Below are 17,209 nucleotides of genomic sequence, written 5' to 3' on the forward strand. Positions count from 1 at the left end.
TCAACTCATGAGCTCATTATTAGAGACTGCAAGACCTGAAGTGGGTGTGTCAAATATGGGAGACATACAAAATGTGCAGTGCTGGGGGTCCTCCAGGACAGGTTTGAAAACCACTGGTCTAGACGACTGGGTCAGAGCATCTCCAAAACTGCAGCTCTTGTGGGGTGTTCCCGGTCTGCAGTGGTCAGTCTCTATCAAAAGTGCTCCAATGAAGGACCAGTGGAGAACCGGCCACAGGGTCATGGGCGGCCGAGGCTCATTGATGCACGTGGGGAGCGAAGGCTGGCCCGTGTGGTCCGATCAAACAGACGAGCTACTGGAGCTCAAACTGCTCAAGAAGATAATGCTGGTTCTGATAGAAAGGTGTCAGAATACACAGAGCATCTCAGTTTGTTGCGTATAAACACCTTTTCTTGGTCCAGACACAATACTGACCCCCACTGGTTCACACAAACATTATTTACCACCACATCTATTAAAGGTCACCTATTATACAAAATCCAAGTTTGACTATAAATGTGTTGACAGTGTGTGAACACAACCACCCTACAATGATAAAAATCCACCCACTCCTTATTTTTTAATCCCTATTAAACCAAAGCAGCTTCATTAGACAAGCCGCTTTCATTCTCTGAAGAATGTGACGTCACTTTCCTCAAGCCCCGCCCACGGCCGCTGACTGACAGCCCTGCATTACCATAGCTTCCGAAAACAACAGGCCAATCAGAAGAGAGACTCATGAATATTAATTAGACAGGACAAAATCAATCTGTTCTTATCAGAGCTCCTGAGAAAGGAGCTGTAAGTATAAATATATTGGTTTTTGATACTTATACCGCAAAATATATATTCTTGAAGCTACACTGTGTGATATTTTCCCCCATCTAGTGGTGAAAAGGTATATGACCATCCAGTGAATATTAGTTTCTATTCCTCTCAATTCCGATTTCGTTTTAACTCCTACAGTGGCCGATTTAGTCCAAGATTAACATGAATTCCAGTTCGACCTCGTCCACATTCGACACGGTGCCATTGAGTGTTAAAACGCCAAAGGCGAAGCTTGAATTTACGGGTATGTCCCTCTTTGGCTAATGTACTTTCAAGATGGAGGGGCAACATGGCGACCGGCATTCGAACCCCTCACCCGTATGTATTTTCAATGGCATATTATAAACTTACGAGAATACTTTATTACTTGAAAGTAAATATACATTAATGAGCACATATTTTTGAAAGAACTAAGTGTTTTTAGCTAAGAATAAACTAAAAAGTTACACAGTGTAGCTTTAAGGACATCAACACCTAAAATAAAATTACTACTTTTTACTAGAAACACTGTAAATTTTAAACGTATGTCTGCTTTCATTTTGGTCTTGCTTTGACAGTGCATGCCTTCATTTAGGAGGCACTGATGATGCATTGAAATCAATTGAACATTGTTCACACAATCAGGAGCTGAAGTTCAAGTACTGTCTGAAAGGTCATAATGGCTTTAATTAAAATCCCTGCTCATGCAAACCCCATCAGAGGCTGCTTTTTTACACTTCCCACAATGCAATGTAGGTATTATGCCAAAGTGTTCAACCAGAAAGTTGCTTTCTAATGCTGATTGTGAGAACGGCCTGTTTTAACTGTAATACATTTTATGATGGGGTTAAAATTAGGGATGCACCGAAATCTCAGCTACTGAAAATGTTCGGCCGAAATAGTAATTTTCAGTTTCAGTGGGAAACGGTTTTGAAGGGCCATTGATGTGCTTCTTCGATGCCGCCATTTCAGTTAAAGCGGCAGCATGCATCAAGTGCTCATGAACCGATCATCTCCTCCTCTGTCTTTACTACTAGTTATAGCACTAAACAAACATGAATGAACATCAAAAGTGTTGAAAGATATAGAACAACTGAAATATGTCTCATGTTATCACTCAATCAGTGATTAAACCACGGAAAGACGTCAATAAAACAGCTTGTAGACATAATGTCACATTTAGCTCAGAAAAGCCCTTCAATGTCTTGATAGTTGATAGTTAGCAAGAAAAATTTAGCATTTTGCTAAATATATGCACTGTATTACATGTTTATTGTATTTTTGTTGAACCTAATGTCATACATCATTGAATGTGTTTGAATAAATTTGTCTCGAAAACGAATTATTACAGCAATCGGTTAAATGTTTAAATTTCACCAACAAAATGTAGTAGATACATAATTCATATTCTATTACTAAAAAACAGCCTTATGTGAATTTAGCATGTTTGTACAACTCATAGTGTTGATTATTAAATAAATGTAATTAATTATTTGATGATTAAATAAAATTAATTAAAAAAAATAATAAAAATCAAATTAATTATTTGATGATTAAATAAAATGTATATATTTTTTAAATAAAAATAAAATTAATTATTTGATGATTAAATACATTTTCGGTTTTCTAAATATTTTTATTTCAGTGTTTAATTTTTTTTATCTGAAAACATAAATAAAAGATAAAATAATTTAGAAAAATTATCTGAACAAAAAAATTAAATAATAAAAAAATCTGAATAAAAAAATAATATAATATAATAATAATTTAGAAAAATCATCTGAACAAAATTATGTAATTATTAAAATAATAAAGAATAACAATGTAATTATTAAAGTAATTGTAAAAAAATCTTCTTTTTCTTTTTTTTAAATATGATATCAACAAAAATAACTAAATAAATAATAATAATAATAATAATAATAATAATAATTATATATATATATATATATATATATATATATATATATATATATATATATATATATATATATATATATATATATATATATATATATATATATATATATATATATATATATATATATATATATATATATATATATATAATATCTAAAATTAATATAATAAATACAATTATAAAAAATCTGAAAATAAAATAATAATAATTTAGAAAAATCATCTCAACAAAATATATATATTTTTTTTAATAAAAAATAATCAGATTTTTTTTATTAAAAAATATTATTATCTAATATTAGATATTAATGTCTATCATTATGCAAAAAAGTATATATTTTAAAATCATTTTCGGTTTCTGGCCAAGTGAATCCTGAATATTCAATGTTTTTCATGTCGGTGCTTCACTTGTTAAAATGAATGTTCAGATCAGAGTTTAATAAGAAATCACTCCGAATGTTTCCAAACCCATTTGAGTTTCGTTCTTACTTGTCAAGGTGGAATAATGACTAAATGTACCATAAAAAGCCCACACTTCTTATAAAGTTATATTCTGAAGCAACATGAAAACAGTGTGTGAGTAAACATGACGCTCTTTCACTCACCTCAGGAGACGCGTCCTCCAAACAGAAGAGAAACTCCTCTAATTTCTGCAAGAGACAGGAGGACGAATGATTCACTTTAGCAGAAGATTAAAACAAAACAATAAACCTCATCTATTATTAAAAAGCACTCAGAGCACTGACATTACGGGAAGTGCGCAATAACTCGTCATTACGGCTGACAAGAAGAGAAATAATTGAATGGGTTCAGCCCATCTGTGTGGGTAATGATTGCATTCAGGATTTGTGTGCTAAAGCAGACAATAATTAGCACAGTGGCAGATATATTAGTTCAGCTCGAGCTGAGGGGAGGCGACCTCAGTAAAACACATTACAGCTTCATTTCTCATAGATTCGGATTTAAATGACACAATATTAATTATCATCTCCTGTCGGCAGAGAGCAATATTAAAGTGCCCATAGCTGGGCGCAGACCACTGCCTCTTTATTAGATTCTGACGGATTAAAATCATATTTAGCTTGTCAAAAACTCAATGTTATATTGCCAAAGAAATATATTCATGAGAAGCAGATTGTTGCATGCAACAGAGAACTAACAAATAAAAAAGCATATAAGTATACAAACTTATATAAATATAAAAGTGTGTGTCCAATAGCACAAATGCAATAATACAATTTGTTAAATATTAAATTAAAATAATGCATATTTATACATATTATTATTGACTATACTTTACTATATATATATATATATTTTTTATATATATATATATATATTATAATATTATAATAAATAGAAAATAAATACAAATAATACAATTAGTAAATTATAGTAAATAATAATTACATATTTAATATTTAAATATTTTACTATATTTCATTATTATTATTATATTAAATTATATGCATTTATATTATTGAATATTATTTACAATAATAAATATATAAGTGCAAGAGTGTCCAATAGATATGTAATTGTGTAATGTATTGAAATATTTTACAATATTCAATAACAATAATACTATAATAATAAATACAATAATAAAAAATAAATATAAATAATACAATTTGTAAATTATAATAAAAAATAATTAAATATTTAATGAATGTAATTTAAATATTTTACTTTATTAAATTATTATTATCATTATTATATTACATTATTATTGAATATTATTTACAATAAAATATAAAACTGCAAGTGTCCAATAGATAATAGTCCAATTATAATAATAATAATAATAAAATACTTAATTTTGTAATTAATTTAAATATTTTACAATATTTAATAATAACAATGCTCATTATTATTATTAAATAATAATAATAATAATAATAATAATAATATATATATAATACTTATTATTATTATTGAATATCATTCGCAAGACTGTCCAATAGATAATACAATAAATAATAATAATAATAATAATAATACAATATTTAATTATGTAATTTATTTAAATATTTTACAATATTTAATCATAATAATACATATTATTATTATTGTATTACATTACATTATATTTCATTATATTATTGAATATTATTTGCAAGAGTGTCCAATAGATAATTGTCCAATTATAATAATAAAATATTGAATTATGTAATTTATTTAAATATTTTACAATATTTAATAATAATACTTAACAATATTATTATTAGTAAATGATTAAAGATTAAAATGTGACGAGATTTCTCCTCGAGTGAAAAGCTGTCCCGCGATATCGCCATGCAGCTGTGCTGAGCGTGTATATATGACCCATAATAATCAGTGATGTTGTCTACACCTGACGCGACAAAGCGGCCGTTGCAAAGCATTAGTCCTTCATGTCAGTTCGTCATAAATAGAACGAGGCATCAGTACTGTTGGAGATTGTCACATCGCGCCGCTTGCGTCTGATGCAGACACGGTGTTGTCTTGTAGAATGCACGCTCAGCACCGCCGCTCCCTATACAGAGTACGTGCGATCTCGAATTGAAAGCGAAAGTAAACGTGAGCTCCCTGATTCGTGCAAATTCCGCGACATACAGTAGCCAGTCTCTCAATATCAAAGCTATCTTATGCTGGGCTGTGTAGTTGTAAATTCCTCTTAGCTCTGCTCGCTGTTTGCACAGAGTAATTTGATTAAAACTGTTTTTATTTCAATGTTCAATTTGTGGAAAGGAGTTGATAGGAGGTCACACGCAGCCTCGGTCAGAAGTTCTGGAAGCTCATAATTCATGTACAGTAAGATCTGAAGAGACTAAGTCAGTCAGTTGAGTATTGTTGTCTTTCAATGCATTTGATAATTCATACTCAGAGAGTAGAACTGAAATTACATTCATTAAAAGATGATCAGTTCAAACATTTCAAAATGCACCTGCAGACTATTTTTTCAATCATGAATTTTGCCATTGAGGATTTCTTAAAAATGCTGTGCAAAAATCTCATCTCGTTCTAGTAGTTGTAGTGCTCTATTACAGTGTTTCCCAACCTTTTTTCAGTCATGGCACCCTTTGAAAATGTTCTCCATTTTGTGGCACCCCCTCGCATACGTTACACTGTAACCCTATACTGTAAATTTACAGGGAATTTCTCACAGTATTGTACTGTATTTCCATAAAGCAGTAATATACTGTATCTTTTACAGCACATCTGTGAATATACAGCACTTTTCTGTATTCAGCCCGCTAAATTCATAATACAGTATCACACTGTAAAGACATTGAATTGTGGGATTGATTTCTTTCGCGCTCATTTAAGATCAGATGCGAACAGAACAGACAGCAAACTCAACTTGTCAGCGGCACTCAACTGAACAGAATCATTAATCCTGTAATCATGTTTAAACCCGTGTATATCTGTGAATATGTGAGCAGTTTTTACGTTTTTTTGTGTGCTTTGGTTGAATCAGTTCGCGTTTCAAAACATTACGTTAGTTGCCTGTGACGCTGCAGAAAATGGAGGACGTTTAACATTACATGAAGACGGGAGGAAAAATGTGTCATCTGTAGAAGACGATGAGGAGTTTAGAGCTTAAGAAGATGGAAAATTGTTAGACTGAGTATTGATACGGTAAGCCAACTACGTTTTGCGTTCGCATTTTGACATTGTTTACACGAATGGTTTGATTTTGAGAACGCGATTTGTTACCGCGCAAATAATCTGTTCTCACCTCTTTACCAAGATAAGTTAATGCAATATTTCACATAATATTCAACATTTACCATGTCATTTGTGTGACCTGCTTTTGATCCCTATTTTCTTCCCTCCGTTTCAGGCTTGTATTATAAAACGAAGACGGTCCAGTGCATGTAAACAAGCAACGTAAGTGCTTAGTAAGCAAGTTCACATCAGTGCTAGTTATAGTTTGTAAACAAAAATGCTATGGTTTAAGTTCTGTGATCGTGCTTTTGAATCATTGTCAGCATTTTGCCAGCACATGAAAATCCATAGTCATGTTCCTAATACTTCTTTCAAATGTGGTATTCCATAATTTAGTTTTTCAAAAGCAAACCAACCAACGATGACGTTCGGAGCATACTCTCCAGAGGAGAAGTCAGATGGTGTTATCCTTCAAGCAGATGTAAGTAAGGATTATTCAACAAATCTCATTCATCTGTAATGTTTTATGTTTACTCATATTTGTGCTGTCCTTTTTAAAAATTGTTTCAGGAATTTGCAAATCCATCTGATGTCCAACAAACTGTACATTTGCCAGAGAGTCCACGCCTTATATTTCTTGGTATGTAAAAATTAAAGTGGTAGTTTCACCCTAAATTGAAAAGCAAGTTATCATTTACTCACCCCACTGCAATTTATTATTTTTTTATTCATTAATATTTTTGTGTTGTTTCCAGTCCAGATGTCTATTAAAAGCTTCTTCATGTAAGAATTTTTAGATAAGTTAAGTATTGTCTTGTTTTCTGAAAAAAAAAAAAAAAAAAAACATTAAGTGAGTTTATGCTTAAAAGCATCAGAGTTCTTTTAATAGTTATGCAGAACTGTGAATAGACAACTACATAGAACATTCTTTTAATTATTCATTTATTTTATTTTTCATTTACAGGTCAATCTCTGAGCAACCAGCGCTGGATGTCAAGTTGTGTGTGAAGGAGCACAGCCCAACTTCATCACTGGCCTGTCTCCTTCTATAACTTCAACTTGCAGTACAAGGAAGAGGCCAGCATGCACCCTTGAGTTTGTTCAGAGGTTTGTCATTAGCATATTTGCCATTAATATATTTTAGATTGAATTGTCACTAACCTCATCTTGACAGCATATGTTAAGGACTTCATTTTTTGTTCACAAACGTTTTGTACAGCTGACTACAGGGATGAACAACATGGCCCTGGTTTCACAGACAGGGCTTATTTTAAAGGGATTGTTCACCCAAAAATTTTAATCCACCCATGTTTTACTCACCCTTAAAGGGTCAGTTCACCCAAAAAAATGAAAATTCTGTCATCATTTACTTGCCCTCAAGTTGTTCCAAACCTGTATGAGTTTCTTTGTTCTTCTGAACACAAAAGAAGATATTTTGAAGAATGTTTAATCAAGCAGAGCAACCATTGACTTCCATTTTAGGGGAAAAAATACTATGGTTGTCAATGGTTGCTCTATCTGCTTGGTTACAAACATTCTTTAAAATATATTATTTTGTGTTCAGCAGAACAAAGAAACTCATACCGGTTTGGAACAACTTGAGGGCGAGTAAATAATGAAAGAGTTTTCATTTTTGGGTGAACTAACCCTTTAAGTCATCCGGTGTGTATATGACTTTCTACTTTCAGAGAAACACAATCGGAGTTAAATTAAATAATGTCCTGCAAATCCAAGCTTTATAATGGCAGTGAATGGCTGGTTCAGAGTTGAAGTCCCAAAACAGTGCATTAATTTATTATAAAAGTGCTCCGGGGGTTAATAAATCGACATGCCTTGTGGGTCAAAGTTCACTCTTTTGGCGCAAATCAATGTTTAGGGTAGTCTGCATGATGCAAGTTATTACAGTTAATAATGTTTTAAATATGTATATTTTTCTTACACAAATGCATCAATTCATTTAGAAACCCTTTATTAACCCCCGAAGCTGTCTGGATTACTTAAATATTGGATGGATGCACTGTTTTAGGTCATCAACTTTAAACCAGCCATTCACTGCCATTATAAAGCTGGTAAGAGCCAGAACATTCTTTAATATAACTTCTATTGTACTCGTCTAAAAGAAAAAAGTCATATACACATAGGATGGCTTGAGGGTGAGTAAATCATGGGCTAATTTTCATTTTTGACTGACCTATCCTTTTATGCCAGGTGTAGACCATAGTAAAATTAGGGTATTTAAGCACCTTTTATAAAAATGTCATTTTTTTTAATTACTGGTGTGCATCTTGAGACAAAACAATGGCACGGACATTTTAAGATATGTCAGTGCAAGTTGTGTTCAGTTAAGACCGCTCAAACACACATTTTAAATGATGTTTAACATTATCACGTAGTCTTGCAATTGAGTTAAGTTAAGTATTGAAGTCATAAAGGATTCTGGCAATGTGCTGCATTTATGGCTGCATTTCCAATGATACTTAGATGGGACCTGATTAACGACCTGATGAGGGGATGATATTGTTAAGCTGTGCAGTGTAACCAGTGAAGAATTTTTTTTTTTAATTGATCACAACATTCAACATTGCATCTTTTCATGTTGTTTAATTTTATCCAAACAGACTAGTCGTTAAAACAGATAGCTGGTGACTTTCTGTCTGTCTTTCTGTCTGTAACATTTAATCTATACATTTAATAATTTTTTCTTCTTCTGTTTTTTTTAGACGTTTTCTTGACATCAATCCAGAACGTGGATCAAAAACAAAGAAAGGAAAAGTAACTTCAAAGAAAACTGGCCATGTTGTGCCAAAAAAGAACATTTCAGGCAATTTTATCTTAATCTTTTTTTTTTTAATAAATGTTTTAAACCCCAAAGAATGTTGTTTTCTATTTCATATTGTGACTACTGTTATGAAACTCTAAAGTATAATATTTCTAATTATGTATTGATGTAGAGAACAGTTTAATACTGTAAAATTATGTGATATTACAGTAGGATACAGTATTTGATAATTACAGCACAGTACTGTAAATGCTGTTTACAGTAGCTGTCCTGTAAAAATACAGTAAGTGGCTGGCAACCCAGCTGCCAGTATTTTACTGTAAATTTACAGCATAACATTTTACAGTACAGTACTGTAAATACTGTTTACAGAAGTTGTTCTGTAAAAATACAGTAAGTGGCTGGCAACCCAGCTGCCAGTATTTTACTGTAAATTTACAGCATAACATTTTACAGTACAGTACTGTAAATACTGTTTACAGAAGTTGTTCTGTAAAAATACAGTAAGTGGCTGGCAACCCAGCTGCCAGTATTTTACTGTAAATTTACAGCGAAAAGTTTTACAGTGTACGCTAGGGGTTTAACGGTACAGATTACTCACGGTTCGGTTTGTATCACGGTTTTAGGTTCACGGTTTCGGTGCGGTTCAGTATTTGCAATGTTCAGAGAAAAAAGGGACTAATGTCAAATAAAAAATAAAAAACAAATAATTTAAATACAAGCAGCAGCACAAATAAATACTATTGAGCAAAGATACTAATAAAATGAACTATGCTTTTCAGGTACGTCTAACATTAGTTTTCAGGTACAGAAATTTATCAAATGTAAAATAACATTGCATATTTGACTGTATAAATTAAAGATTAATCCTATTAAACTTACAAAAGCTATTCAATCAAGAGCAGTGAGTGATGTCCTTGTCTTTTGTTGTTTGACATTAAACAGACAGCAGTAAATGCTACTGCCCCTTTAAGACCTAATGCTCGGATATGCGTCGTCTTTCTCGACTGTATAAATTTTACTTAAGGCATATACAGACTATGTCTGCTAGAATACTCATCAAGATGGACACGTTGACATACTTTTTGTGTGAGTTTGTCCGTTCAAGAACAAGACTTGAAAGAGAACTCAATATTTGCGCGCTGTGAGACGGATGAGTGCACAGAGACTAATTTTTTCACAGCGCACGCAACGTCTCATTCACGTCTTCTGGCACTACACCCGGGTGATGACGGCGGAAATGACTGCCGCGGCACCCCGGTTGGGAAACACTGCTCTATTACATTACACTAGGGCTGGGCGATATGGCCAGAAAAATCTCTGTATAAATTTGGTTAAATGACGATATAGTATATATCTCTGTATTTTCTATATTTTTCTATTTGGATAAAAAAAAAAAAGCATTTATTTAAAAAAAAATATTTCACATCCACATTCTTTATATATTTCAAATGCGCTCATTTAAAACTACTGAATATCAATATAAGCAGTATTGCCTCAATCATATAGTTTCTAAAATATATAATCGATATATCGTACAAACTCGATACTGCCCAGCCCTACATTACATTATATTTCTTTATATAATAAGAATCGATAAAAAAAAAAGTAACTAATTAATCAAATTTTTTCTATAATTAATCGCGATTAATTGCACGTTTTTAATATTCTGATATTGTATTAATTTCAGTTACTCTCCAAATGAATATAGAAACTATTTAATTTCAGCATATTTTAAATGTGTTGTAATGGCATCTTTTTATGAATGAAGGCCAGTATCACTGATACTAATGTCTCAATGAAACATTAATGACATTACATTACAGTATAAATGAAAGCTCCCAATTTCAACATTTATTAGGCTTTAAAAAATAACTTTTAATTTAAGTGAACTTCAAACAATCTTTACATAAACCCATTATAATAAATGTTATATTTACCCATGGCCTTCCCTGTTAGACATATACAGAAATGTAATAGTTATCAAACACCTTTCTTAACTGCATAAATAATAAATGAAATATAGATTAAACATCATTAAAGCTACAATTTTCTCTGTTCCCGTTGATCTTTGATGACAGGCATCTTCAGTGCTACTGTCACTTTAAGAACGGCAGCTGACGAACATGATGCGGATCTGAAGTGCTGTCCCGCGCATCTCATTTTCTCACAAGTTCATTTAAGACATTATTTAACCCATTTAAGACTCCTAATATGAGAAAACTCTACAAAACTGGCATTTTGGCAACATTCTCTGTGTTGTTATTGTTTGTTCAAGAGCAAAAGAGAACTAGATGTGAGCAGGAGACTGATGCGAGTCCCACACAGACAGGACACTGACACACACACACACACACACAAACACACAGACAGGACACTGACACACACACACACACACACACACACACACACACACACACACACACACACACACACACACACACACACACACACACACACACACACACACACACACACACACACACACACACACACACACACACACACACACACACACACACACACACACACACACACACACACACACACACACACACACACACACACACACACACACACACACACACACACAAACACACACACACAAACACACAAACACACAAACACACATAACCAGACAGACAGACAGGACACTGACATACACACACACACACACACACACACACACACACACACACACACACACACACACACACAGGACACGGACATACAGTGCGTTCTCTTCTGTCTTGCGCTTAGATGGTTTAAAAGCATTTACATGAATAAGAGCGTGATCATATAATGTAACGCTCGGCAAAAATGGATATAAAAACGGACGCTGCGTTAATTGCGTAAAATATTTTTAATGCGTTAAAATGAAAAAATAATCGCCCGTGTTAACGCGTTAATTTGCCCAGCACTAATATTTATTGAACTTTATTTGTATCCAAGAATAGATAATCGTCCAATAAATAACTATTATATTAACATTTATGGGATTTCTACATAAATAATATTCATATAGCATAACTCATATGCTGTGCAGGCTTTATTGAGGATGAAAGCGGCGAGAGGAGCAGCAGTGAGTGGGAGCTGAGACAGAGAGAGAGAGAGAGAGAGAGAGAGAGGAGGAAAGCAGCATCTCCTCACCTTCACAGTCCTGCAGGAGTGTTAGGAGGAGTGGCTGATCTTCAAAAGACAAGAGACAAAAACAGCGAGAGAAGACACAGCCATGCACTTACAGACAATAGAGCCCTGCTGAGCGGAAACATATTACAACCAGTTAGAGAAAGTTATGAACAAGAAGAAAAGAGTGGAAATTAGAGTCATTCAGAAAATGGATGGCTTTTATGGAAATGGAAGGGGTTTCTATTTGTAGACGTTTCTCATTTTGTCTTTCATAAAGCACAAGTTGTATTCCAGTGTGGGATGGTGCTGTGCTCTTCAGATTAAAGTCAGTCAAAGATGATGCGCATATATAAAACTGTCAAAACTATACAAAATGATGTTCATTATCACACTAACAAAAAAGTATCATGGTTTTTATTGATGTACCACGCCATTATTATCTGATACCATCACTGCTGTTAAAGGACAACTCCACTATATTTAACTTTATAACTCTAGTATATGGGGCATAGAATAAGTCAAATTAAATGGCTAGTTAATACCACTAACAAGGCTCAAAATAGCCTCACACTAACACGGTAGCATAATGAGGGTCCCTACATGCAAACCGAAGCTTTGAGAACTTTGTAAGTGTACAAACAGTTCAATAAGAAGATACTTTATAAAGACAGAACATTACGCGTATACAGACAGGAGCCATCTTGGAAAACAGTCTCGACAAGTCGAGCCACGGTTGAATAATCCGCCATCTCTTTAGTCTTTTCAGTTTTTTTTTAAATTATTTTTATTTATTTATTTTCTGTGTTGTGTTCAGTGCTTTCTTCCGGAAACAACGGACCATATGAGATTCCAAGTCACAGTTCATCACTTAGCACAGCGTTCGTGGCTCGACTTGTTACTAAAAGTAACTTTCCCTATTAACTAATTATTTTTGATATACAGTAATTGGTAAAGTAATTTAATTACTTTTAAAATAAGTAACTAGTAACTGTAACAAATTACTAATTTCACTTGCCCAACAACACTGATTATATAATGTTTAAATGTGTGTGTAATGTGCAAGTAAATCTGTCATTCAATTGTCAGAATAAAAAAAGTTGCTTGTCTGGAAATGTTTTTATTTTTTCATGTTGTAAATATAATTTATTCTGAAGCAATATTGTCACGTGTTCTATCAGTTCTATCATATTTGAACTGTCTGTCTGTCTGTCTATCTATCTATCTATCTATCTATCTATCTATCTATCTATCTATCTATCTATCTATCTATCTATCTATCTATCTATCTATCTATCTATCTATCTATCTATCTATCTATCTATCTATCTATCTATCTATCTATCTATCTATCTATCTATCTATCTATCTATCTATCTATCTATCTATCTATCTATCTATCTATCTATGTCTGTCTGTCTGTCTGTCTGTCTGTCTGTCTGTCTGTTCTAGTCTAGAAAGTCATATACACCTTGATGGCTTGAGGGTGAGTAAATCAAGGACTAATGGGTGAACTTTAAATAAAATAAAATCAGAATCCTTCCCATGTTTTGGTCATTCATGTGATGTCACGTGACAACGGAGCGCAGTGAAAGGTAGACGGCTAACATTAACCAACCTAAAGCCTGCTTTAAGTTAAGAGCGTAAGATGAAGTTTAATCGGTTATGTGATAGAACTGTGGGCTGTATCAGCTGTATCAGCTCACGGTGCAATAACTAGCGAACGTTTTGTAGAGAAAAGAAAATTATTTGCACGCGCACAAATGCTCCCAAATATTTTTTGAGATCACACAGATTCAATTTTGGGCGCATATGCGTCCAAAATGGTCACAATTTCGAGGCTTGCTACTATATCATATTTGATAGGAAAATGTATTATTACCTTAGTGAACTCCGAGTGCTGGAGATCAGCCTCAGGACACCAGCGTCCTCCAAGAGCCGTCAGCATGGCACAGTCCGCTTCCTCTTTAGTGACCGGCTGCACATCTGAACCCGATCCAGGCATCGCAGGGAGATCCTCCGATTCTGACAGGCTGGGTGTGCGCTGACCGAGGCCTTTCAGGAGAAGATGGCAAGCCTCCAAATCAGCCTCCCAAATGTGTTCCAACGCGGGACATCCACAGCTACAGTGAGAAAGACAATAAAGGACACTTACTTTGATGCTTTGTCTTTATATGCAACAACATTCAGACACTAATACGAATACTTTTTGAGGAACTACATTTATCTGAGCTCCTGTCAAAGCTCATGTATATATAACTAATGGAGTCTTTCGATTAGTGTGTGAATTTTTATGAACTTGCATGCAGGAAAAGGATGTATATTCATTAAATTAGACATTTCATCTTTGCCGATGGCTTTGTGGCACCTTTTATCGGCATTACAAATCAAATCACACCAAAAGAACATAAAATAAAATGTTTATAACTATAAGTTTAGTTTTAAACCTTAGACGCAAGGCAGAGAAGATGCTCCACTTTTAGTATTAGATGTATACCAAAGTAAAAAAAAAAAGAAACAAGCAGCCATTATCGAGGCCAAGCGCAATGAAGAAGACAAGACATGGAAAAATGGCAGGGAGTGTCAGATCAGCGGCAGGAATGAGCAATTAAACACATTGTTAGATGATTTTAGGCAAAAAGGCAGAAAAATGCATTGTAGTCTATGGGAATTTAGACTACAAAAGAAGACATTTTGGCATTAGCGTATAGCTATCGACCTATGTTTTCGAATTTCTGACGCTGATTTCGTCTTGATCGGACTAGCAGTTTCCAAGATATCAGCTAATGTTTTTAAAGCGCTAAATTACAACGCTGCACAAACCATACGTCAAAACCTGGCAAGTCTGGTATCATTGGACTCAGCAACGATTCAGGAGTCTAAGGAGATGACTCTCGTGAAAATAAGTCAACCTGACCCAAAGTTATAAGCATTTGGAAAAACAAATTCTCCACTAGGTGGCACTGTTTCGAAACTTCTCAGGCTTCTTCAGGGCATCGTGGTGATGATGACCCATACCGAGTTTCGCAACAATCTGTTCATGTGTTCATAAAATACAGCATTTTAGCACATAATTCAAAATGGCTGATGTGGTAAAATTAGATCTCGGACGACTCGGCATGCCGTCCTGAATCTAACGAGACCACTTTTATTATTTTTGGACAAATAATTGCCATTTTTCATATCTCCGGACCAGTAGGTGGCGCTGTGCCGAAACGCCGCATGTTGCCTCAAGTCATGCTTGTGATGACATGTACCAAGTTTGATTTGAATACAATAAAGCGTTGCGGAGATATAGCCTTAAGTGTATTTTTGCAACCACTACGTCAAATTTGTTCGCGCGTTTATCGAAAACAATTTGACGAATCAACTTGAATTCCATAACTTTGTGTCAGCATGGTCTGAAGATGATCTGTTTAAATTTTTGTGAAAATCAGAGCAATGGCCTAGGAGGAGTTTGAAAAAGTAGGTTTTACGAATAATTAAAAATGGCGGGAAGATTTTCATGACGGAAAATTACATCTTGAGCCACGGAATCGAAGGAAAAACATAATTGTGTCTCTAGCCATTAGGGTTTAAAAGTTATTAACATAAACATGAGTGAAAATTTGGACAGGTGGTGGTGCTAGAGGGATTGTTTTAAAGACTCCAAAATTGGTGTGGTTAATGTTGGGCCAGTCCTCTATCACTGTACCAAATTTCATAACTTTCCCGCAAACGGTTCTATGGGCTGCCATAGACTTCAATGGCGGAATAATAATAAGAAATCTAACGGATTCAATAGGTGCTTCCTTTAGTGCTTGGCCCCTAATTAATAGTTTTATTCAGAAAGGATACATTAAACTGATCAAAAGTGACAGAGGTATAGAAGCTAGAAGATTCAATGCCATGCTATTAGTAGTGCTCGCTAAGGACAGACTTTTCACCTGGCAGACAAAAATCATAGACTATCATATATCATAGACAGAGGAACTCTAATGTCTTCATATATGTCACTATAAAGACACTAAAGCTCCCCGTGGTCTCCTACAGTCCAGGAAACTGGAGTCTGTGGGCAAACTCCTCACTTTCTGTGAGAGCGCACAGAGAGGACGATAATTACGGTCTTCACACCCACTGTCTCCAGAGACAGACAGCTTCCCAAAGCGACAACAGACAGCGCTGTACTCTCTCCATCAAACCTCTTTACTCCTCCTGGTGGCTTTATTCAGCTGCCACACAAACCTACTGAGACCCATTTACATGTTTGTGTTTGGTTTCATGCATCGTTTAGAGCTGAGTGAAATAAATGTGCATAAAGGAGCTCTGCATGGATTCCAGTAGAACTCGACATGTCGCTAAAATGTTGGATTCCAATAGAATGTGACGTTAGAATGCTGTTAAAATGCTGAACTTCAATAGAATTTGACGCGTTAGAATGCTGTTAAAATGTTGGATTCCAATAGAATATGATGTTTGAGTGTTGCTAAAATGGTTGATTCCAAAAGAATTTGACTTCAGAATGTTGCTAAATGTTGAATGTCAATAGAATTTGACTTTAGAATGTTGCTAAATGTTGAATGTCAATAGAATTTGACTTTAGAATATTGTTAAATGTTGAATGTCAATAGAATTTCACGTGTTAGAATGCTGTTAAAATGTTTGATTCCAACAGAATTTGACGTTAGAATCAAACGTTGCAAAAATGTTGGATTCCAAAAGAATTTGACTTGTTAGAATGTTGCTAAATGTTGAATGTCAATAGAATTTGACTTTAGAATGTTGTTAAATGTCAATAGAATTTGACTTTAGAATGTTGCTAAATGTTGAATGTCAATAGAATTTGACTTTAGAATGTTGTTAAATGTTGAATGTCAATAGAATTTGACTTTAGAATGTTGCTAAATGTTGAATGTCAATAGAATTTGAATGTTAGAATGCTGTTAA

At 34.0% G+C, this 17,209-nt stretch overlaps 1 protein-coding gene and 1 long non-coding RNA gene across 3 annotated transcripts in view; one reads left to right on the forward strand and one right to left on the reverse strand.

Annotated features, from left to right (window-relative positions):
- disc1 (DISC1 scaffold protein) overlaps window positions 1-17,209 on the reverse strand; it is a 111,807-nt gene that overhangs the window by 13,627 nt on the left and 80,971 nt on the right. For both annotated transcript variants that reach the window (XM_079843597.1, XM_079843598.1), the window contains exons 11-12: window positions 14,166-14,406; window positions 3,333-3,377 (exon numbers count right to left, since the gene is read on the reverse strand). In XM_079843597.1, coding sequence (XP_079699723.1) covers window positions 3,333-3,377; window positions 14,166-14,406 — 286 coding nt within the window. The remainder of the gene's footprint in view (window positions 1-3,332; window positions 3,378-14,165; window positions 14,407-17,209) is intronic.
- LOC307142610 lies at window positions 6,804-7,416 on the forward strand. Its single transcript, XR_013818495.1, has 3 exons — window positions 6,804-6,859; window positions 6,949-7,018; window positions 7,343-7,416. It is a non-coding gene; the product is annotated as an uncharacterized lncRNA (long non-coding RNA).

Source organism: Gobio gobio, assembly GCF_949357685.1.
Source record: "Gobio gobio genome assembly, chromosome: 18".
NCBI classification, from domain to species: domain Eukaryota; kingdom Metazoa; phylum Chordata; class Actinopteri; order Cypriniformes; family Gobionidae; genus Gobio; species Gobio gobio.